The sequence below is a fragment of the Micromys minutus genome (assembly GCF_963924665.1).
Source record: "Micromys minutus genome assembly, chromosome: 19".
In the NCBI taxonomy this organism is placed as follows: domain Eukaryota; kingdom Metazoa; phylum Chordata; class Mammalia; order Rodentia; family Muridae; genus Micromys; species Micromys minutus.
This window is the reverse complement of record NC_137954.1, coordinates 41,061,690-41,084,858: the sequence shown is the minus strand read 5'-3', so window position 1 is coordinate 41,084,858 and position 23,169 is coordinate 41,061,690. Positions and strand designations below refer to the sequence as shown.

General features: G+C 51.7%; 1 protein-coding gene across 1 annotated transcript in view; it reads left to right on the top strand.

Moving 5' to 3' along the window:
- KIF1A (kinesin family member 1A) overlaps nucleotides 1-23,169 on the top strand; it is a 79,723-nt gene that overhangs the window by 19,765 nt on the left and 36,789 nt on the right. The window contains exons 3-19 of the mRNA XM_080933478.1: nucleotides 2,545-2,621; nucleotides 3,282-3,461; nucleotides 4,067-4,132; nucleotides 4,812-4,990; nucleotides 6,106-6,217; nucleotides 7,286-7,363; nucleotides 8,078-8,143; nucleotides 8,833-8,850; nucleotides 11,398-11,473; nucleotides 12,881-12,959; nucleotides 13,836-13,978; nucleotides 15,678-15,811; nucleotides 16,997-17,076; nucleotides 17,380-17,455; nucleotides 19,106-19,185; nucleotides 19,569-19,675; nucleotides 20,709-20,792. Coding sequence (XP_080789604.1) covers nucleotides 2,545-2,621; nucleotides 3,282-3,461; nucleotides 4,067-4,132; nucleotides 4,812-4,990; nucleotides 6,106-6,217; nucleotides 7,286-7,363; nucleotides 8,078-8,143; nucleotides 8,833-8,850; nucleotides 11,398-11,473; nucleotides 12,881-12,959; nucleotides 13,836-13,978; nucleotides 15,678-15,811; nucleotides 16,997-17,076; nucleotides 17,380-17,455; nucleotides 19,106-19,185; nucleotides 19,569-19,675; nucleotides 20,709-20,792 — 1,635 coding nt within the window. The remainder of the gene's footprint in view (nucleotides 1-2,544; nucleotides 2,622-3,281; nucleotides 3,462-4,066; nucleotides 4,133-4,811; nucleotides 4,991-6,105; nucleotides 6,218-7,285; nucleotides 7,364-8,077; nucleotides 8,144-8,832; nucleotides 8,851-11,397; nucleotides 11,474-12,880; nucleotides 12,960-13,835; nucleotides 13,979-15,677; nucleotides 15,812-16,996; nucleotides 17,077-17,379; nucleotides 17,456-19,105; nucleotides 19,186-19,568; nucleotides 19,676-20,708; nucleotides 20,793-23,169) is intronic.

The following is a 23,169-nucleotide window of genomic DNA, read 5'->3' as shown; positions in this document are numbered from 1 at the left end:
ATTTGAGGGTGGGACAGTCTCTGGAGCGCTTGTCTGCTTATTATTATTATGGGGAAGATTACTTAATGAGATGTGATTGACAGGCAAAGAGGTGAGCAGATCACAGTGGGAGACTCCCTGGATTTTCCAGATCTGACAACCACACCCAGACTGACTGAGAACAGTGCTCAGCAGGGCCATCTGCTGCAGCAGTTCCTCCATCCCTCCACTAGGGGCACTGTTAACCTTGCTTCTGACTCCCTAGGTTGGCCGCACTCACTTAGGTCCTCTGCAAATGCCCGGTGTTAGAATGGACTTTGCTGGTGACAACCTACCTTAAAAAGCACACGTTTTAGGTTAAGAGCTGGCCATCATCTCTGTTCAGGGGTGTCTGGGCTTGGTGGTCGTGTGAGCCTGGGTCTCATGTGGGTTCTGTCCACTGTCTTCCACAGCTTCTGCTGGTACAAATTGTACCCAATGGCTGGCACCAACAGCTACGTGGTCCCTTCTCAGGGTGTCAGATTACAGGACTCCCACGGTGTTTAGAACCTGTGCAAACACCTGCTCCATCACTTTCTAGCTCGAGCTGAGGGTCTCGGGTGTGTCCGTGTCTGCTTCCTTGGGTGGCCACTGGGCCTCTTGGGGGAGGAGGGGGACCCTGGGATCACTATGAGTGCCCCAGGCACCTTTAGTTATTCCGTAATTGTCGTCTGGGTAAATAATGCTCTTTGTCTGAACATTCCAGAGCTAGTGGTCACACTATCAATGCATCTGTTTGTCTGTCACTGACACAGCCAGCCAGGGCCAGTCAGTGGAGTTTGTGGGCTTTATGCTTTCTTACCTGCACTATGCAATGGCACAGGCTATTGGACTTTGCTCTCCTTAAGTCATACTTTATTCTCAGAGGGCACAGAAACGGTGTGGACTCTTGGTCAGCCATGTCCTAATGCAGGGATAGAGGGCAGGCTAATGATGGGTTCCTAGGCCTCTTTAAAGGACCTTCTCAGGATGTGCACTGAATTGAATTCCAGGAGGGCTAAGGATAAAGAGCCAGGGGGAAGGGACTCCACTATGCTCTTGGCTTACTTGGGAGCAAGCTTGGTGGGTCATCTCTTTAGGCCTCAGTTTTCCGACCTATGCAAAGGAGTAACGAGGCCGGGTCCCCACAGTCCCAATCCAGGTCACTTCTGAACCCTCCTCTAGCCACACAGAGAAACCTCTGGGGTCAGGAAGCAACTGGATCTGGTCAGGAAGCAACACACCTCCCTCTCTCTGCTACATTCTTGGTTGCAGCGGGGACACTGAGAAAAGTGCCCAATTAATTTCTTTCTCTCTTCCACTCTGCACACTGCTCCCACTCCCACTTTTGTCCTCCCCAGCGGGTGGCCACCCCTGTGCAGGCCCCAGAGGCCTTGTATTATGCAGCTTCTCTGGAAAGAGCCTGCCTCTCAGGGGCCCAGCTCTAGTAAGGGGTTGAAGGGATGGAGCCTTTAATGAGCTAGTCCAAGGGACTGGCTTCCAGGCCTGCATGACTCCATTTCGACCTCCTTCTGGTTCCACAAGAAGGCCTATTGCTTTCTGGCCTAATGTACTCTGCTTCTATGAGAAATGGACTATTGGGGGAAGGGTTGTTGGCACAAAACAGGCCTCTGCAGGTTGGGCTTGGGGCTGTGGCTGGACAGCCAGGCCTAGTGTACTCTGGGATCCTAAGTGAACTATGGGGAATCTCTTTCCTCTCAGAAGCTTAGGCAGTCTGGGGAATACCACTTTAGGGTGTGGGAACCAAGTCCCTTCCCGTGGCCACTGAGAACAGGTACTGTGGGTCAGGACTATTGAGGATGGAAAGTTGTAGTTTATGTGTGGGGCAATGCAAACCTCCTGGGTGATTGGGGCTCTCTCCTGTGGAACTTCAGGTCCTAGGTGAGGGTTACATGTTAGGGCTCACTCAGAATTTGTCCCTGGCTATGGGACTAAGATTCTGCTTCAGACATCTAGGTCCCTGGAGCTGGGTTGTGGCCTCTGTGTGGAAGAGAAGGAAGCAGACACTAGGATATCTCAAGAGAAACAAACCAGGGGGGCCCATGAGCTTGGGTTTAACAACAAGGCTAGAAGGCACTCACTGTCTGACAACAGGAGAGGAAAAGACTGTGATATGCTCATCAATGAGCTCATCTGTAGGATAGAGCACATGCCCCCCACAAATGTACAGATGAACTGTGCAGGCATGGAAGTGCCTATAAGAGATAGGACTTGGAATGTCACAGGGTGCCCTAGACTTTAACTATGTTGGAGGGCAGGTAGACCAGTAGGCTGTAGAACCCTAAACTAGGGGAACTGGGGCCCGAAGTAGGACCATCACCAGAAAATAGGTGTGGCCTGGATGTCAATCTGTGAGTCCATCCCAAAGAGAGGGAAAGACTCCTGTGTGCCTGCAAGTGGGTCTTTGGTCCCATCTAGATCGTGGATCTGGCTTGTCTGGGACCCTTTGACAATTAGGGCACAGTCTGAGTGGTTGGTATTTCATTGCACAGAATTAACCAGATTTATTATCTGTGTCCCTTACAGCCATTGTCAATCCCAAACAGCCCAAGGAGACACCCAAGAGCTTCAGCTTTGATTACTCCTACTGGTCACATACCTCGGTGAGCTGCGTCTGGGGAGAAGCAGGCTGGTGTTGTGAAAACTAGCCCAGCCCTGGTCTCAAGACCTCACTAAGTTGTATGTTCCCCTATAAATTGGATGAAGACTCTACCCTACCCACCTGGAGGGTCACTCTGAGTTGAACCCAGCCCCCGAATCCAGTACACGTCAAGCCCTGCCTATGTTCCACTTCTTCCTGGATCCTTCTGAAAACATGCAGCCCATTCCATCACCCCCCCACACCTTTGTCTTTCTGAATGAGGTCCCAGAATTCCGCAGTACTGGTCCCCGTCCAGTCCTTCCTCACAGTTATACCCTTTGGCTTGACTATGCTACTTAGGGAATCCTCTGCCCTCGAGATAATATCTAGTTATTGCCAAACCCACCACTGCCACATGAACTGCCTGGGTTGAGCTCTTACCCCTGGGTCTTCACACATACAGCTCCCTCTGCTGTGATCTCCTTCTCCTGCCCCTCCTTCTACTACCCAGCCACCCCCGGTCTCTCATTTGAGGACCCCTCAGGAAGCTACCTTCTGTCAGGGTTAGTTTGTACCATAGCACAGCTTTGCACCTCAAGGCCCTGTCTCAACTTGGGCTCTGAGGACTCAGGCACAGTCTCAGAGCCCATAGCTTTCTAAGCTGCATCTTTTCTCTCTGCAGCCTGAGGACATCAACTATGCCTCTCAGAAGCAGGTCTACAGGGACATTGGGGAAGAGATGCTACAGCATGCCTTTGAGGGCTACAACGTGTGCATCTTTGCCTATGGCCAGACAGGGGCTGGCAAGTCCTACACCATGATGGGCAAGCAGGAGAAGGACCAGCAAGGCATCATCCCACAGGCATGGCTGGGGCCTAGGAAGGATAGTGGGAGGTGGCCTGAGAGGAGGAAGGGGTAGGATAGGAGGGAGATAGAATAGCCTGGGGTGGGTGGCAGAAGATGGGCAGCCTTTGAAGGTACCCAGTGGGGCCACATGCACAAGATAAGGCACTGACTGGACAAATGTTCTCTGTGGGGGCTGTGAGGACTGAGGGCAGATGACTGGTGGCCTAAGGTGTGATCATATTCTTAAGATATAGATGGCTTCTCAGAAGCCACTAAAAGACTGGCCCAGCCCTTGTATTTTCTTGGTAGAAGATCTTAGGGTCTGGGCCGGCACTTGTCCTGGTCAGAGAAGAAAGCATGCTGAATTCTGGGTCAGCCAAGGAATGGTGGTCCACCCTCTATGCAGATGAGGGCAGTGTAGATACTAACCAGGGGACACTAGAGTAAGAAGACTGGCTGCTGGGGTTCAGGCCTTTACCTCAGAATGTGCATTTTGGAAGGACCAGGGGAGTCTGGCCACGCAGCACCCTGACTGGGTACAAGGTGCCCACAACACCATGAGGGACAGGGTTCCGGGTCACCAGCCCTCATCAGCTAACGTGCTTTCCTCCATCTTTGAAGCTCTGTGAAGACCTCTTCTCTCGAATCAATGACACAACCAACGACAACATGTCCTACTCCGTGGAGGTAGGAAGCCCTGCCTGCTGCCTGCTTAGAGTGTAGATTTGGGAAGTTCTAGGTGTGGTTGGCAATGCTCTTCTAACTTAAAATGAGCATCTATCCTGTCATTCATCCACACAATGACTGTCCTCATGCCCACATGGGACTTGGTGACTCAGAGCTCAGTGGTGACGGTGACGGGAAGTTGACCCCTGGCAGGTGTTTATGACAAAACAACTTATTCCACCCAGTACAGGGGCAGACACCACAGAGCCACAAAGCCCAGGCTATACTGTGGCTGAGGTAGCCTCTGGGTAACCACTGGGGCTTATGTTATATGGCTAATCTTGAGATGGCTCTCAGTGGGAGAGGACTAGGCAGATGAAAGTAGGCTGACCTGGCTGAGTGTCCTTTGTGTGCCCTGCCCATCATACAGCCACTGTCCTGCCTTGGAGTCCCTGAGGGTGTAGCTTGGTCCTGTAGGTCAGTTACAAGGAGGGAGGACTGGACAGCTAGAGGTGGGCTGACACCCACACTCACACAGAAGCCACAGGCTGGATTCCCTGTGTGCCCCACCCATAAATCAACCCTCTGTTCTGCCACAGAAGCCTGCCACAGGGCTCTGACAGTGCAGCCCAGCCTCACTTTGGGGGTCCTGACAGCACCACTCAGCCTCACTTGGGGTCTTGATGCTATTGCTCTGTAGGTCAGCTACATGGAGATTTACTGTGAGCGAGTCCGTGACCTCCTGAACCCCAAGAACAAAGGCAACCTGCGTGTGAGGGAGCACCCTCTGCTGGGGCCTTATGTAGAGGACCTCTCCAAGCTGGCTGTGACCTCCTACAATGACATCCAGGACCTCATGGACTCAGGGAACAAGGCCAGGTATGGTGGATGAGTGGTCCTCCTTGGCCACATTCTTACCACTGGCCTGGTCCTCAGAGCACTACTGGCTTCACCTCAATAGTGCTCTGGGGTGATAAGTCAGTGTGGTGGCTCCAAGAAGATAAAGGACCTCATGTGGCTAGCCACTGAGAACACACATCAGCCCGAGAGAGGCTTTGGCTCCCTCCTGCATGAGGGCTGCCCCTGGGCTGAGCATATAGGCTGCGTGGCTCTGTCACCTCTAGCCACAGAGCTCTGACAGCAATATCAATAGCCCTGAGCTAGTATTTGCACCCAAGGGCAGCTCTTCTGTCAGTCCTAGGTCTAGAAACTGTGAGGGTCATCATGGTGGCCATAAGGAATCTACTCCCTTTAGCCTAGGACACTGGTCACCATGATGGTCCTACTGACACACATTGGTTGCCTCAGATGCTCAGGTGACTGCCTTCAGCTCCTAAGGTAGTGTGTGTGTGTGTGTGTGTGTGTGTGTGTGTGTGTGTGTATGTGAGCATGTGTCCCCAACTACCTCTAACAACCCCTCAGGGTTGTTTATAATAAAGAGCTCCTCAGTGCATGTAAAACTGTGACCTTTGAATAGTAAAGGTGGGTTCTGAGCTGTTACTGTAAACTCCGACTTGGGAGATTCTGGGGTGGCGTTGGGACCAAACCCCCACTCATCTCAGGCGTCCTTAGGCTCTTTACCCTGAAGAGCCACATGGTTGCCCCTTGTTACCTTCTGTGGGCTTCTGCTACCGGGGACATGGTACACTCTTTGAGCTTCCCAGAGTGGCTGGAGAAACATTGAGATGAACGAAGAATGCTCTCCCTTCCAAGGGGCATTTCCATGCCTGTGAGGACTTCTGTCCACTTGGGTGATACTGATTCTCAGTAGGGGGAAGCATCTGAGACACTGCCCCCCAACATACATGACAGCACTTGAGGGTTGAGCACCTCTATAATTGACTAACAGGTGGGAACTAGGCTTGAGTTCTGGCAGGCGGTGTCACACCCAGAGGAGTTCCGGTGGCCTAGGTGAGCACACTGTACCTCTCGTAACGCTCACGCCTGACCCCTGGGTAAGGGATAGAGAACCTCAAGCAGCTTTCTGCTCCCAGGACTGTGGCGGCCACAAACATGAATGAGACCAGCAGCCGTTCTCACGCTGTCTTCAACATTATCTTCACCCAGAAGCGCCATGATGCGGAGACCAACATCACCACAGAGAAAGTGAGCATGTGGGGTGGTCTGAGGAAGCAGGTTCCACCTAGTGTGGGAACTGTGGTTGGACTAGGGGTGGAAGGTTACAGTGGTGTTTATGAGCCCCTGATACAGGCAAGCAGGACAGAATCATTAACTGTCCCTGGAGAGATGGGGTTCACACTGGGAACAGGACTTGTAGTGGGCAGTGTCTTCTTTAGCACAGAGTGCCTATGTGGGGGGAGCACAGCTCTGGCATTCCCCACTCCAGCCCCTCCTACAAGGGACACTTTGGCATACTCAGTGGATCAGAACATTGTCTGGGTGTTGTTTCCTGGGGTCTTTATCTTAATTACTTGATTTGTGGGTTTCTGGATGGATATCAGTGTCATTCTGAGGCTCTTCTCGAACTCTATGTCCCTTTGCCTGAAGGCCCCCTGTGCAAACATTCTCTCAATCTCCTGGGGAAAGCGCTCTGTAGAAGAGCCAAGTAGGGTCCACAACAGTCTCTGATAGTGTGGGAACACCTGGGCCTGGTGTGATGTTCCCAGCTATGTCCTCATGAAATAGTAAGAGCCTCAGGAAGGCAGGGAAGTCTGGGGCTACTTGAGAGGACAGGGTTCCACTGCCAGGGTTTCTCTGAGATAGTCTCTTTGTGTCCAATATCTGTTCAGGAGAGGCTGTGCCTTCCTGGGGTTATGTGACTGACTAGTTTTCCACAGGGAGCCTGGCCAGGGCCCTGTGAGGCAGCTAAGCAACAGCTAAGGCCTTTTGTGGATCTGGGTTCAAATTCAACCACAGATTAGAGACATCTTCGAGAATGGATGACAATGCCTAATTGAGTTGACCTCCTATGTTGCCGTGTAGAGCACCTGGCCCAGGGAGGCAGAGTCATGGGTGGTGTGTGCAGCTTCTGAAGAGGTGCCTAACTGAGATAACCATCAAAAAAGCTGTGGACAGAGGTGAAGGAGGAAACTAGGGCCTTCCAAGATGGGAGGATGCTAAGGAATGGTGTGGCCATGGCTCCTCAAGTAGCTCACGAGACTGTCCTCACGGGCTTGCAGCAGGAGATTGGATTTGATGCATCTGTCATTTCAGGTGAGCAAAATCAGCCTGGTGGATCTGGCGGGCAGCGAGCGAGCTGACTCCACAGGAGCCAAGGGCACACGACTCAAGGTAGGGCCAGACTATCCAGGCCAGAAAGAGCAGCGAGTCCCAGTATCCCAGAGGCCCAGTGTCTAAGCACGTGCTACTCCAGGGAAGGCTGGACAGGAGCTCTGTTTGAGGACAGAGCAAGGCTGGGCTGCCTGCCACCAAAGGCAAGCCTAAACAGGAATGGTGGGGTGGGTACATGGGCCAGAATCTTTGGTGTTCAGTCAACAGAGTATCAGTCTTCACACTTCAGATCTTGTAAATGAGAACAGACACCAGCCAGAGAGTAAGCTCATAGTGTCCTTCACACTCAGCACCTTCTGCTTCCCACCCCAGAGGAGGCAGGCTGTAGGGTGGCAGTGGGCTGAGCTGGCTGGCCTGTGTCCTGAGGGCATAGCCTCTCTGGGGACAGTCTTACACATTTTTTTGTTTGCTTTTCTGAGTGTCTCCCTCTTTTGACTCACATCTTACCCTGTAGATTGGGAAGGGCCTCTGTGATGTGTAGGGACGTTTGGGATGTTAACTAGGATGCTGGAGGAAGCCGAGCAGGAACACTGGACCTCTGACCAGCTGCTTGCCCCAGAATCCTCTGTGTCTAGTGACCTCAGAGCTCAGTTTCAGGGTCAGGAGCCTCAGCCCCATGCCACGCAGATCAGTCCCCAGGATATCAAGCTAGATCAAGAAGTGACTCACAAACAGGTGTCACCTACTGTCCTGACCACCTTTCTCTACACACAGGAAGGAGCCAACATCAACAAGTCTTTGACCACCCTGGGAAAGGTCATCTCTGCTCTGGCTGAAATGGTGAGCTGGCTCCAGGCTTTTAGGGTTAAATTGTTGGGATGGGCTAGAGAGATGTAACCCTCACCTGCCCCCAGGGAAAAGCTGGGCATCTCTCACACATGCTCTAGGCTCTGTCTTTAGAGAGGTAGCTGGTGTTCAAGGGAAAGCCCAGGCAGAGATGGGACAAGTGCCATAAAGCTGAACACAATACAGCAATCCTTGTTAGCAGGTCAGTGTCCTCACTTGTAAAACAGGGATGAAGTGTCCCCTTCATTGTCTCATGTCAACCGTGAGCGCGTTGGCTAGCATCCTTGTGAATGGGTAAGGCAGTGGTTAGGTAGTGACTGCGGTTGGTCTGGTACAGGCCGTCCTCTAGAGGGAGCCCATGTTCGGAGAGTTTGATTTGACGTGTTCTACAGTGTCTACTCAGCGTAACACCCAGGGAAGGATTCTAGAGACTTTATCCTACTCTGGAATTATTAGGAGGGCACAAAGATTGCTATAAGACAACAGACCGAGAGGTCTCACTCTGATTTGCCTGCCATGGCCAGCTCAGGGTGGCCAGCTGTGTCTGGGTAGTGAATGACAAATGCTCAGGCTTTTGCCAACAGTTAGTCCCTCTGGAGGCAGCCTGTCCTCTCTGCCCACTCTGCCCTTGGACCCTAGTCTTGTTCCAGGTTCTCAGACTTGTTCTGTCTTTTCTTTTTCAGGACTCTGGACCCAATAAGGTAAGCTGATGGATTTAGCTTCAAGGGAGAGGGGTTGGAAGTGGGGTGCCCATGACCCTCACTCCCTACTATGCTAGTAAACTGTAAAGCCCACACATACCTCATCCATTCACATCATGAGGAGACAGTGAATGTGTGCAGTTGGGAGCTGGGACCTGGGCTAGCCGCCAGGACTTGGGATGAACAACACAAATCTGGCTCCTCAGTAGGGGAGGCACAACGAATAGAAACCTAAAACTGTTATTACAAATTGGGTGAATTCGTGATGCAAGGAAATAAATGGCCTTCAGTGGTGGCCCCAAAGTGACATTCTTTAATCTGGATGGATAGAAAGCTTTACTGAAAAACGTGACCTCGGGAGGAAGACCTGGAGACTGGCAAGGAGCCAGCCAGGCAAGTGGGTTGGGCATGGAGTTGGGTTGGTGTGAGCTGCTGTGGTGGTGAGAAGCTGGTGTGCGTATGAAACTGTGGAGATACTGAGGCACAGTCGGAGAGGAAGCAGGTGAAGCGTGTTGAATTGTGTTAGCAAGTTCGTGAGAAGGTAGGAGCTGGGATGGGGAAACACACGGGGAAACATGAGGAACTTTGTAGCCTACACGGCAGACTGCCGTGAGGAAGTGAGAGCGAATGAGACTCACGCTGGGTGGAGAGACACAGCACCAGGTGAGGAACTGTCTGGAGATTTGTTTGAGGAACTGTGAGAAACCTTGGGGGAAGCGTCCGAGGCACTTGGTGATAGACTCTATCAGGAACTGACAATCACGTGGATTTTGAGAAGATGTCTATGGGGGGTGTGAGGCATTATGGGAAGACAGATGAAGTTGGGAAATTGTGGGGAGCTGCTTGGCAGTTGTGTGACGAATTGTCAGGATTTTGTGGGACTGTGAGAAGTCTATGAGTAGTTTTGAAACAGAGTTAAGGATTTTAAAGAAACGGGAAAGAAGCATTTGCAAGTGCTGATGCATTTCTCATTGCTGTGGTAAAATTCCCAACAATAACTTGAAAAGGGAAGGGGGCTGGAGAGATGGCTCGGAACATGGAAGAGCTTGCCACCAAGTGTGACTACCCAAGCTTGATCCCTGGACCCTATGTGCTGAGAGGTATCCGGCTCCCTTAAGTTGTCTTCTGACCACCACGCACGTGTGTGTGTGTGTGTGTGTGTGTGTGTGTGTGTGTGTGTGTGAGAGAGAGAGAGAGAGAGAGAGAGAGAGAGAGAGAGAGAGAGAGGCATGTATGTCTGTGTGTCTGTGTGTGTGAGAGTGTGTAACTTATGAACACTGTGAAGACTGAACGGGAAAACTGAAAACTGGAGAGGGTTTCTGTGAGGGAACTGTGTGAGAGACAGTAAGAAGCTTTTAGGGGGAAAAGTTGTGTGAGAAACTGGGTGGAGCTGGTGGACTGAGAGAACTGTGTGAGGAACGAGAACAGAGATGGAGAAGATGGGGGACGACCTGCACGGTAGTCGGCAGAATAGAGAACCAGTGTAGCAGTGGTCCAGGCGTGGGATGGCAGCGAGAGCAAGCAGAGAGTTGCTTTGAGAGGTGACAGAGAAGGCTGGACAGGGGCCGCCAGGGGATGGAATGGGAACTGTAGAGCCATGGGGGTGGGGGCTGCTGGACTCCGTGGCTGGAGTGGCTGAGGAGTGAAGAAATTGCTTTGTGGAAACAGGAAGTACCACACTTGACCGAGAGTTCAACCTCTGGAGCTAGACAGAAATTTAAAAACCAAACCAGATTTTTTTTCCCTCATTGAATTTCCAAAGGCAAACAATGAATGAGCTTTTGGGGGGAGGGCCCTCCTACCTGTTGCTCATAGAGATGTCAGTGCTGCAGTTCTGAAACCCACTTTGGCAGCTCGCCCTGGGGATCACCTTAAAGAGAAACGATGAGCTATGTCTGCACCCCACAAAATGTAACAACCCTCGAGATGGCATCTGTGCACTTCCCTTAGAATGGAGGCTCCAGGGAACAGGGCCTGTGTCTGCTGGCTGCATCAGCTGCTCAACAAACAATTCCTAGACAAATGCTCCATAAACTATGAGACACTGAATAGTAACTTTGTATCCACAATTTACAAAATTATTAACTCACCCACAGAGTGTCTGTAAGAGCCGGGATCAGGATAGAAGATGTCCGTGATGGGAGGAGGCACAGGGAGAGCAGATTGTTAAAGGCGGGGCTCCGAGTTGACTTCTGAGGGACAGGAGGGAGCTCGGAGAGACAGGAAGAGTCTGGATGGACATTGGGACACAGTCATTACCAAAGCCTTTTCACCCTGCTCGAAGGGGTTGCTGTCCTGGCAGAGCAGGGGAAGTAGTTGTCTGTGTAGTTTTCTGTGATGTCAGAATTCTTGGGCTTGAGTGGCCCAGACACAGCAGGATGGGTGAAGGAGCCGGAAGGATGTGATAGCACAACTCTGGGTCAAGCCCAAAGAGGAGTTGCCTGGAGGTGGCACCCCAGGATTCAGGTGGAGTGTGAGGAGGTACTGAGAACATGGTAGTTACCTCCGCTCTGGTAGACTGAGGGTTGACCTTGTATGTCTCCACAGAACAAGAAAAAGAAGAAGACAGATTTCATCCCTTACCGAGACTCTGTATTGACATGGCTTCTCCGGGAAAACCTGGGTGAGCATGCGCCGATTCCCTGGTCACCGGGTTCTGACTTCTACTCTGGGCCATGCCTATCTCCTTGCGGGGAAAGAAACATTGCTCAGCCACAATGAGGCCTCTTGCCCTTTCTGGGCAATTCCTAAGTAACTCTGCAAGGACCAGCTGGTTCACAGTATAGCCTGCTCATAGCACAGCCATTCTGGATGGCCAGGGGCAAAAGTGGGTGAACCAAAGCAACTCAGGGGGCCTACGATGGCCCTAGGGAGCCACAGAACACATATCCTGGTGTCTACCTACATGAGTGAACTTGCTGATGACCCCTGAACACATTCCCACCCTTCTCTGGACCTTTAGTTTTGTGTAACAGGGATGTAGCATAGCCCCTGATTCTGAGAGCCATACTCGCCTGCTGGGACTTGAGGAGCTGACATTAGTCCTCTTGCTGCCCGAGTTCTGCATTGGGAGAGATGATGGAGACATGGAGACTGTTGGATGTATAGCATGTTGGATGTGTAGCGTGGTACCCATCCTTTTCACAATGACCTTAGGGTCCTCTATGGAGACATCATGGCTGGAGAAGCTGATACTCTCAGTGATAAACTAAATTTTAGGCGGGACTGTCTGGCACATCACAGCTGTCTATACTGAGAGCCAGCTCAGGCCAGAATCACATGTTATGGAAGCCCCTGATCTATGGGAGAATGTAGGGGGAGATAGGCCCTAGTGAGGGGACAGGAGGGTTGTCACAGCCTCCTGTTCCTTCACCTGAGATGAGACCTAAGAAGCAGGCCCCTCACAGGCCCACAGCCAGTTTTGGCTCTGGAGGAGGGTCTCAGGGAGAATCTCCTGATAGAGCCATTCTTGGGGGTCTGTGCCCAAACCCTTCTCTCCTCACCGTCTCTGTAGGAGACTCAATGGAGAGCCACACCTAAGAGATGTGGTCCAAAGGACACAGTTCTCTTAGGTCAAGCAGGCAAGAGCATAGGCATGCTTGGAGGAAGGACATGTGGCAGTCCTGCACACCGAAGCAGGCACAGCGTGTAATTCTGTCAGGATTGCTGAGCCAACTCACCCCAACAGGATTCACTATCCAACATTCAAACTAGGAGCAGCCTGGGAACCATTGTTTCTTCCTCTAGTTATTATGTACCTTAAGCCAAGAATCTGATGTTTAATACAAAGGACAGTATTCCAAGTGGAAATGATAAAAATCAGTGGGAAGATATTGGCCAAAAACAATCTTGGAATAAATACCAAAACCAAACAACCCCTCCCCCCCAAACTCCCTCTGGCTTATCTTTGCTGTAGGGAAAATGATTGGGAGATGGCTAATGAGAAATTCCGTTTCCTCTGTGGGCATCATCCTCTCTACCTGTAGCTGCCATAAGAGACCTTGTGTACAAACTGGTTGTCTTTCCACAGGTGGTAACTCAAGGACAGCCATGGTGGCAGCCCTGAGCCCAGCAGACATCAACTATGATGAGACCCTCAGCACTCTGAGGTATGTTCTGCAGGGGGCACCTGGGGTAAGAACATGTTCTTCCATGCTTAAACTAAAAACACCAGCAAAAGGGTGTCCTTTCTGGGGGCATTCGCCAGGAATGCAGAGGCCAGCGGTAATTGTCCCAGAGCACTAGGGTGTTTGTGGGCTTTGTATTTTATTGCTGTATTATATAGTATCATGTATTATCCTTATATTAAATGTAATATATAGTCGTACATATTATATTGTCCTTTAGAGTACATTTCAGGGCTGCAGGTCAGTGAGAGCCCTGTGATACTAGCCTAGAAAAGCCATACTTCTGGCTGTGGGAGTGAAGACTACATTAGCAAATGAGTAGCTCTCCCAAGATTCCCCACTATGGGCTGAACATCCTAGGCTGGGCATCCTGGATGCAGAAGGCAGCTTGATTGAGTATACACTTTCTATAGGAAGTGGAGCCTGTGTCACGCATATTCACATGCACTTGGGGATGGCAAATCGCAGGCTGATCTGTGACACACGTGTGTGGCCTGGCCATTTGAGAATACACATGCATTTTGCACCCCTGTTCTAGAATTGCCCTCTTTATCCTGGGCTGTCAGATTCAGATCCAAGGGTCTCAGTGAGGGGTAGAACAGGACTCTGAGCCTTCGCTTCCTGCACCTTCATTTCTTTGCACCTTGGTAGGCAGGGCAGAGTGGGCTATTCCACCTGTAGGTCTTCTATGGTCTTTGGTTCCAGAGGCTATCCCCTAGGGTAGTGGGGTGAGTCCTCATTTTGCTAGCCTAGGTCAAAGATTTTTCTCCCCAGCTGCTCGACGAGTAGAGTTCTAAACACCCCTGGGCCTGCTGTGTAGACGTGTCCCTCAGTCCCTGCATCTCTTTTGCTGCCCAGATATGCAGACCGGGCCAAGCAGATCCGCTGCAACGCCGTGATCAATGAAGACCCCAACAATAAGCTGATTCGAGAGCTGAAGGATGAGGTGACCAGGCTGCGAGACCTGCTGTATGCCCAGGGTCTTGGCGACATCACTGACAGTGAGTGTCCGTGCCAGCCTGCCCTGGGCAGGGCAGGGCCTCAGACTTAGGGACTTTGTAGGCCTCACCCTCTTCTGGGGCTGCCTCCTACTCATGTCCTGCTGGCTGTGGCCACAGTTGTCAGGAAGTGTTGAAGTGGCCCCGAGCCTTATCCCTCCTCCAGCTCCTGGGCAGAGCGCCTTGGGGTGGGAGGCCTGGGCGGGCAAAGATAGGGCTAGGTTTTCTGGCCTTGGCTTGGATGGATTGCATGGTTTGGGTTTGGAGTTGGCCCAAGCAGGCCAGGGAAAGTTTCCTGGAAGCCCACAGGCCAGCTGCAGTTTCTGGGATTTCTGTGGGTTCTGTGTCTATGCACTGACGACTCCTCTGTCCTAAGCTGTTCACTGTGAGGTGGGTATACGGACCCTTGGGAGACAAACGGCTCTGTTTCTCTGTCTCTTCCTCCCCTGCCTGCCTTCCCCATAGCCAACACTGTGCCTGGAGGACCCAAATGTGTGTATTCCCCACTGCTGCTCTGTATCCCCGCTTCCATCCCGGCCATGGGGGCCAAAGGGCAGCACGGGTGGGGAGGGAGACCCCACCACCTCCTCTACCTCAGAGTACCTGCTGGTACATGGGGGATTGTATTTGCCTCCCAACCACATTCCTAGTTCATCCCTGTCTGTGTGGGAAATGGAGGCAATAAGTAGGCAGAGCGCAGGCAGAAGTGGCCAAGGCTGGACTCCCGAGTGCTCATGGGCCTAGAAAGGTCACATCCGAGAGCCCAAGGAGCTGGAGGTCCAGAAGGACATGCTATCCTGACTCCTGGCCCAGATTTACCTCTGCCTGCTCCTGCCCCAGCTGTCCCCTCATCTGGGTCCCTGGAAGTTTCTTGAGGCTGAACGTAGCAATGGTTGCTGCCAAGTCCTGCCCCACAGTGTCTCCTTCATCCTGAGGCCTGGATCTTTGGGGTTTGCCCCCCACCCAGTGCCCCGTGCTGTCCTGTGTTGGCTGCCGCTTTGCTGTGTGTCTGCTTCTACTGGGAAGGGCCTGGCACCTCTCCAAGTGTCACAGCCCAAGTCCCATCTCTAGGGGTGATGGAATTCTGGGGTGGTGGAAGAGTAGGCGCTCCCTCATGAGTGTTTTTCTTGCACCTTCTCTGGGTAGTCTTTGGGACCATTTTGGGTTCAGTGGGAATCCAGCCATCTCTGCAGCAGAGGTGCACCCCATCCACAACAGATAAAAAGGAACTTTGGGCTGTAGGGAGGAGGGGTGCCTGAGTGAGCTTAGGTGAGCTCCTCGTCTCCAGTTCAGGAGCGCTTTGAGGTGGCTAGCAGGCATGAGCCTTGGATTCAGGTACGGGAGCTGTGAAACAGCCCAAGTCAGATGGAACTGGGAGTGGAATGTGGTACGGAGGAGGTGTGGGTGCTGCTGAGGGACGAAGAGGGGGCCTGTAGGTCAGGCAGGGGAGTGGCAGGGGTGAGGGTAGCAGAAGGCCTTGCATGCGCTTGTCCTGGGCAGTTGGGCCAGGCTGCCATGCCTTGCCTGTGTTTCCCAGTTCTCGCTTTCCCCGTCCCCGCCTCTTGCTTTTTCCCAGCTGCTTTTTCTTCTCCCCTTTCTACCTTGCCTTCTTTTCAAGCCTTAGACATGTCCGATCTCGAGGACTGTAGCCGTAACTGTGATGGGGCCGAGCTAAGCCAAGCCCCTAACAATCTCTCCACAGTGACCAACGCCCTGGTGGGCATGAGCCCCTCGTCTTCGCTCTCAGCCCTGTCCAGCCGTGCGGCCTCTGTGTCCAGTCTCCATGAGCGCATCTTGTTTGCTCCGGGCAGTGAGGAGGCGATTGAAAGGCTGAAGGTGAGGGCTACCTGGTCCAAGGCACTCCTGGGTGGGTGCTGGGCATCAGCCTTTGGGACAAGGTAGACTTAGAGAAGTGAGGGAAGCCTCTTGCTTGTGAGCTCTGGGACCTGCCCCCCTTCTTATGTACAGCGTCACCTCCCAGGAACAGAGTAATAGAATCGCAGAAGTCTTTGGCATGTGGCCATCCTGGTACACTGTGCCAGCCCTCCCACAGCAGCCAGAATAGCCGGTACATTCAGGCATCAGGCTGTAAGGTTCAGATAATGAACAAGGCTTCTGGGGAGTAAGTGCCTTTGAAGGTTCTTGAGCCGCTCTGGGTGGCCTTGACGCTGAGTGCTAGGGGAGGACAGGTCCAGTGAGGAATGCCAGGCCCAGGCTTTGCACTGAGTCTTGAAGTTGGGTAAGCTGGCACTGGTACAGGAAGCAATGGGTTGTGCAGTGGCTGGGATAGGGCTGTCCTACTTCAGCAGCACCTCTGGGGTGCCACTGTGGGTCTTGACAGATCTACCTGGCATCCAGCAATGCTGTCTTCACCAAGAAGGGAGGTGGGTGTTCACACTGAGCCCCTTCCAGGCTAGCCGGTTTTCCTCTCCTATGTGGTTCACAGTCCCCAGCACTGGGTTTAGCTAGCTCTGTGTTTTCAGCCTCCTAGTCCCTCCGTATGCGGTGTCTTTTACACAGAAAGCCTAGACCCCCAGGGGCACTGAGGGGGCCAAGGACAGAGGTTAGTGTGAGGGGTAATCTAGGGTAACCAAGAAGCAAAGAGCATAAAGTTCCCAAGGTTGGGGACAGGTGACCTACTTGAGACTTGAGGGCCCACCTAAAATATGAGGGCCCTCTAGGACATAAGTGGGAAGGAACCCAGGGGCAGTGTCATTGATGAGAAATGTCATACTCTGGGAAGAACTATTCTGTTTGGGAGCTGCTCTCTCTTGCCTCCTGATTCGCTGTGCTCTCCTTGTTCGGGGGGGGGGGGGGGCATGTTCACAGGAAGGATCATGTCTGCTGTAGTTTACCTTGAGCTCTCAGAATCTCAAGTGCAGGCACGGGAGGTACCTGGAGTTTGAACCCTAGCACTCTGCAGTCCCTTTCCTGGCTCCCCTGTATCCCTTGACAACCCCATACACACACACATATGCATGCACACCCTGGAATCTCACTGTGCTCTGCCTCCCTCCCCAGGAAACAGAGAAGATCATTGCTGAGCTCAATGAGACCTGGGAGGAGAAGCTGCGGCGGACAGAGGCCATCCGAATGGAGAGGTGAGTAGCCTGGAGTGGGAGCATAGCCAGAGAGTCCTGGCCTCCAGGCCAGGAAACCCAACTCTGGGGGAGGTTGCATTCCCGCCATGGGACAAATCTGTGCCGTCTAACCCAGGCAGCTAACCTGTGGCCTTGGCCACCGGAGATTGAGGCCCTGAAGAACAGATCTCTGGGTCATCACAGTTCCACCAGTGGACACTGCCCAGAAACTGCTGATAGTTCCTGGTGGGTTGGTGGGTCAGTTGGGGTGAGGCTAGTCCTGGAAGCCTCTGAGCTTATGCTGACTGCAGCTCTGTCTTCCAGGGAAGCCTTGCTGGCTGAGATGGGTGTGGCCATGAGGGAAGATGGTGGCACCTTGGGAGTGTTTTCTCCCAAAAAGGTAGGAGCTGGGCCATGGTACTGTGCCAACGTGGACAAGGTGGCACTACCTCTGGTGGATGTCAGATCAGCAGGATGGGGCTCTGGCCAGGCATGGGTCAGCCTTACTCACAATTTCCATTGTGTGATCCTGGTGGCTGGGTAACATCACATGGGTTTCTGAACTGCCTGAGGTTTGGACTGACTCCCTCAAGATTAGAGCAAGACTTGGGAGTGATACCCAAGCTGGAGAACTGAGCTTTTATGGACCTACCTCCTTTCTGAGTTTGTGACGCTCCTGGAAGCTTCTGTCCTTCCATCCTAGGGCAGCTCCAGTGGCTGCAAGGCAGAGAAGCGAAAGACTATGAAGATGGCACTGGTCCCAGCCATAGCCAATTTCTAGGCCTCCTTTGTGTCAAAGAAAGGCTTACCTTGGGGGAAGCAGAGTTAGAGGTCTGGGCATCTGAGAGAGAGGGCCAAACTCCTGTTGGACAGCCTCCTGAAATCTGCTGTCCTGCCTCGGGGTGAGGCTGCTCAGGAACAATGCATCAAATGAACGCTTGAGGTGACAGGTTAGGGGATGGAGAGGTGCAGTTGTAGGTAGGTGTCCCTGTGAATTCTATCCAGGCCATGCAAGACACCATAGGCAGGTTCACTGAACACACACAGAAGGGTTCACTTAACTTGCCTAAATGTGAAATACATTATGTCAAAGAGTCCCCCCGCTCCTTTTAGCATTTCCCTTGGCTTCCAAGTTCAGTGTACCAAGTTGTTCCTGGATAGAGTAGTTGAGAATAGTTGCTGCTGGTGGTCAGGACTCTGTCCCCCTGTCCAAGGGTGTACTTGGATTTACAGTTTAGTGTGGCAGTGGCTCACCCAGGGAACCCTGAGGGAAACATGAAGCAATCCCATTCTGGTACCTTTTTCTCATTATAAAATCCTTGCACGGGGCATAGGTATAAGATGGCTCCTAAGAAGCTTGTGGGGGAGGGGCCTGAAGCAAGAATGATCTGGGACAGGAGGCAGGAGGCAGTTATCAGTGGGTATGGGAGACAGGAGGCAGACATCATGACTGGGAGTTGGGAAGCTAACACACAGGTCCTGGATAGTCCAGCAGCAATTCCATCAGCTGGTACTTCCCAGACCTCCAGGGGGACTCTTCCTTGGCCAGAGTCTTCATCTTGCTTGGTGATAGTTTCATTGGAGAGCCTTCAGTTCCCAGGCTGTCCCCTAGAATGAGCTTTCTGGAGCCTAGAGATAGAGTGCAGGGCCAGCCTTGGAATTAGCCTGTGCTGGACCATCCAGGACCCATCTGAGGGTTACCTTAGATTCTATCCAAGCTTTACCTGGGGTCTCTCAAGAACTGAAAGCTATGTCTTCCAGATCTCCCGCAGCCAAGCTCCCCACAAAATACCCATACACTGACCCCACCAAACCTACTATTATTGTCAGGATGGGCTGAGCCTGGGCCCAGAGCTTTCTTTGCCCTTCATTTTTCCTGACAAGGAGCTGCCAATCTGAGCCTGGGGCTTTGGGGTCCCCTTTATTCTCTGTCAGGATGGGGACACTATGTCTCCAATAAGCCCAGGTCCAGGAGAGTAGGGGACAGACAGGACAGTCACTGTGACGATTCTGCTACTCTCTAGGTGAGTAACCATCTGTTTCTCTCCAGACACCTCATCTTGTCAACCTGAATGAGGATCCTTTGATGTCTGAATGCCTCCTTTACTACATCAAAGATGGCGTTACCAGGTAGGGACTAGAGGGGTCACCAGCTAGAGGAGAGGGTCACAAGATGTCCAGCCAGCCTGGATCTAGTGGGTATGGGAGTGTAGGCCCCCTATTCTCACCTCTGGCCTCCATAAGAGCTGAGCTGGCTATCAGCCCTATGTGGCCTATTGTGTTTTGTTCTAAAGCGCTTTTGGGAGCCATCTGGACTTCCCTATAGCTGTGCTGCACCGATGGTCTCTTGACCACCCTTACTTACCCTGTATCCCCCTAGTTACACACATTAAAAACAACAAAAGACACAGCTGGGCATCCCTGGGAGGCTGCATGTAGGAGTAAGCCAGCAGAGTGGGTGTGCTGGGGCTCAGCCCCCCTGCTTGCCCTGCTGCCCCATGGTTCTTCAACAGAGTGGGCAGAGAAGATGCAGAGAGGCGGCAAGACATCGTCCTGAGTGGGCACTTCATCAAGGAGGAGCATTGCATCTTCCGCAGCGACTCCCGAGGAGGTGGAGAAGGTAGTGTTGGCGCGCCTCCCCCACCACCCATCCTGCCCCCATCCTGTTGACCAGACTTCGGTGAGACCTGGTGGGTAAGCCCTGGTTTGGGGGAGGGGAGGGCTCTAGCCATCCACCCAGCTTCCCAGCTCTAAGTGGATCTTGAATCCTGTTTCTGGACAGGAACTGTGTGACTCTTGAGGACAGCTGAGTGACACCCTCTATGAGTAAGGTGTTTGGGAAAGGTCTGGTTACTCCTGTGGCCAAGTTGCTGTTGCTTTGGGGAGCCAGCTTAAAGGCTGGAGAGCAGGGACATGGTGGGTCGCTGGGACAAGGAGAACGTTTGATATGTATGGGAGCAGGTAGTGATGTATGTGGGCAGGGAGGCGTGAGTCACATGGATTGAGCACACTCTGGGGTTGAAGAGGTTTTGAAAACTTGCTCTCCTGTTGGCTGGAGAACAGCTGTCTATTTTCTTTGCCTGCCCACCACTGCCATGCAGAAGGTGGTGCTGCCTCAGTGCCGGGCCTGCTGTGTTGATGTGAAGATACTGTCCATGCCTCTGAGTACAGGGCTACTGCCCAAGGCAGAAGGCATCTGACCATCCTCGGGCCTATAAAATCATTACTGAATTTCTGTCCAACTTGGCCACCTTGGGATGGTAGCCCTAAATGGTGCTTGAGACAATTGTTGCTCCTAGATATTCCTGTCCATAAATTCACTTTTTTTTTCTCATGTGCAGATGAGTCAAAGAAATGTAGGACCTCTTGGGGACATGTTAGCCACAATTTCTTATTCTTGCCCACTTATAGATCTGAATAAAATCCCAAGAAGACAAGCCCATTGCTTCCTCAGCCTTGGCTTGGACCCAAGTGTCTCCCATATTTTCTCCTTTACTAAGTGGGTGGGACCCTCAGGCTCCTCTAAGGGGTCTTACTCATGGTCAGATTCTGTGGCCAGGAATGAGGAGCTTGACTTGTGTTTACCAGGGGCCAAAAGAACTGAGCCACTGAAGTAATGACTTCTTACATTGCTTCTTTTCTCTGTCTTGTAGCCGTGGTGACCCTGGAGCCCTGTGAAGGAGCAGACACGTATGTCAACGGCAAGAAAGTCACTGAGCCCAGCATCCTACGGTCAGGTACGGATAAGCACTCTAAGGAACTGCAGGGTGGATGAGATCTTTGTGTTCATTCTCTCTTGGACATGGTTTGCTCCCAGCAAAAGGCAGCTCTGCTATGGGCACTGGTTCAGCCCCCTAAGATCCTCTAGTTCCCAAATTGGGCACTTGAGTCCTAGAGTGCCTGGACCGGAGACTATAAAAGCAGAGGAGGTCTCACTCACAGAATACTTGGTTAATGGTGTGTGGGAAGTCAGGGTGAGAGGTCCTAAATGGCCACCTTGGTGGCTAGGCTCAGGAGAGAGGACAGGAGATTGGTGCTTGGCCAAACCGTGGCATTGCAGAGCAGTAAGAGTGGAAGAGACTAACACTCTCCCACACCAGTTCCCTGCGGCTAAGTACTGTAAGGAGGCATCTCAAGGAAATGACTTACAGGAGAGTCTGTTGCCATCTGTTGCTATCACAAACTTTGACAGAACAACTTAGGGAAAAAAGGATTTCTTTTGGCCCAGTTTCAGAGGTTCATCCTACGCCTATTGATCTGGGCCTGTGGTGAGCCAGGCCATTGTGAGAAGGTATGGTAGGACAGAGGTACTCACCTCTTGGTAGCCAAGAAGCAGAGGAGAGAACAAGAAGATTCTGGGAATAAGATACTCCCTCTACTTCCTCCAACAAGCCCCACCCCCTAGTCACTCATCTGTTATGAACTAATCAATAGATTAATCTATCTATGAATGAAGTTAGTAGTATTGTGATCTGATCACCTCTCCATTGAGCCACTGGCTGGGCCTCAACCTTCAACCTATGAACCTTTGAAGGAGACGCCATATTGAACCCATGGCTTTCTCCTCCTACTCTCCTGACCTGTGTCTATCTCACAATGCAAAGTGTATTCCATCTCCAAGAGTCTCCACACACTTAGAGTTCCATCATTGCTAGGAGCTAGCCCAAATTTAAAGTGTCCTCTTAGACTTGGGCCTTTTTTTTTTTTCTGATGAGCCCTTGTAAAACCAAAGTGGAAATAACATACTTGTGGTATATGATGAGACAGGGTGTAAACTCTCATACCAAAAGAGAAAAATAAAAAACATTAAGGAGGAATGGGGCTGAGACAAGGTGAAACCCCCAGAAGGGCAAATGTTAAGTAGCTCCATGTTTACAGCCAGGGCATGTGGTGACAGGATATGATGCTTGGAAGGCCTCTCCAGCTGCAGCCCACAAGACGTGGCTTATTTTCTGAAATGGCTTTGCTTGTGGCCCATGGATTTCCTCAAAAGACATTCTGTGTTCTTGGCCTCTCTAGTCTCTTGGAGTCCTCACAGCAACACAGTCTTTACTTTCAGTACTCTTACTCTCTTTACACTGTCTGCTCAGGGACTGCCTCGGGAGGATTTAACAGATGCTCACACACACACATGCACAGGCACACACACATATGGATGCACACACATAGCACGAGCACGTGTGTGTGTGTGTGTGTGTGTGTGTGTGTGTATGTCCCCTCAGAACTTCCTTTGAGATCTGTTTAGAAATCTCTGTGGCTAATGGTCCATATGTGTACAAAAATCAACATCTCTTGGACAATGCCAAAGCCTGCTGCCATCTTGAGAGGCAACTAGGCCTGCTTGATCAAGGCTGCAGCGGCCACTGAATGTCTGCGTAACTGGGTACGAGGAAGAACTTACTAGACAGCCTTGTGTACACACCTCCCTTGGCTCTAACTTAAAATGTGCTTTTCCACGTTTTTCAAATCCTTGGTCATTTTCCACATGCTTATTATGAACAGAGCAGCCATTCAAGCCCGTGCCTCCACTACCCGGATGCTATACCACACTGAAATTTCATCCACTAAATTAATTAGTCCAACACTTTGAAATTCAGCCTCCCACATGGTCTTTTTTTATTATTATTAGATATTTTCTTTATTTACATTTCAAATGTTATACCCTTTCCTGGTTTCCCCTCTAGAAACCCTCTATCCCATCCTCCTCCCCTGCTTCTATAAGGGTCCTCACCCACCTACCCACTCCCTCCCTTCTCCCTGCCCTGGCATTTTCCTATACTGGGGCATCAAGCCTTGACAGGATCAAGGGCTTCTCCTCCCATTGATGCCTGACAAGGCCATCCTCTGCTACATATGTGGCTGGAACCATGGGTCTCCCACACAGTTTTAGCACATGGACAAAATGTACCCTTGTTCTTTGCCAGAAGACAGTGGGAATAGCCTCCCACCTTACACTCCGATAAAATACTTGCTCTCATCTGAAACCTCAGGAGCAGCCTTTACATCTGCCTTTCTATCAGTGTATTAATCCTTTGGACTTCTGCCAGAATCAAGCTCTCCTTACAGCATCCAAAGGCTTCTGTAGCCCGAGTCTCTAAGCTTTACCAAGTACAA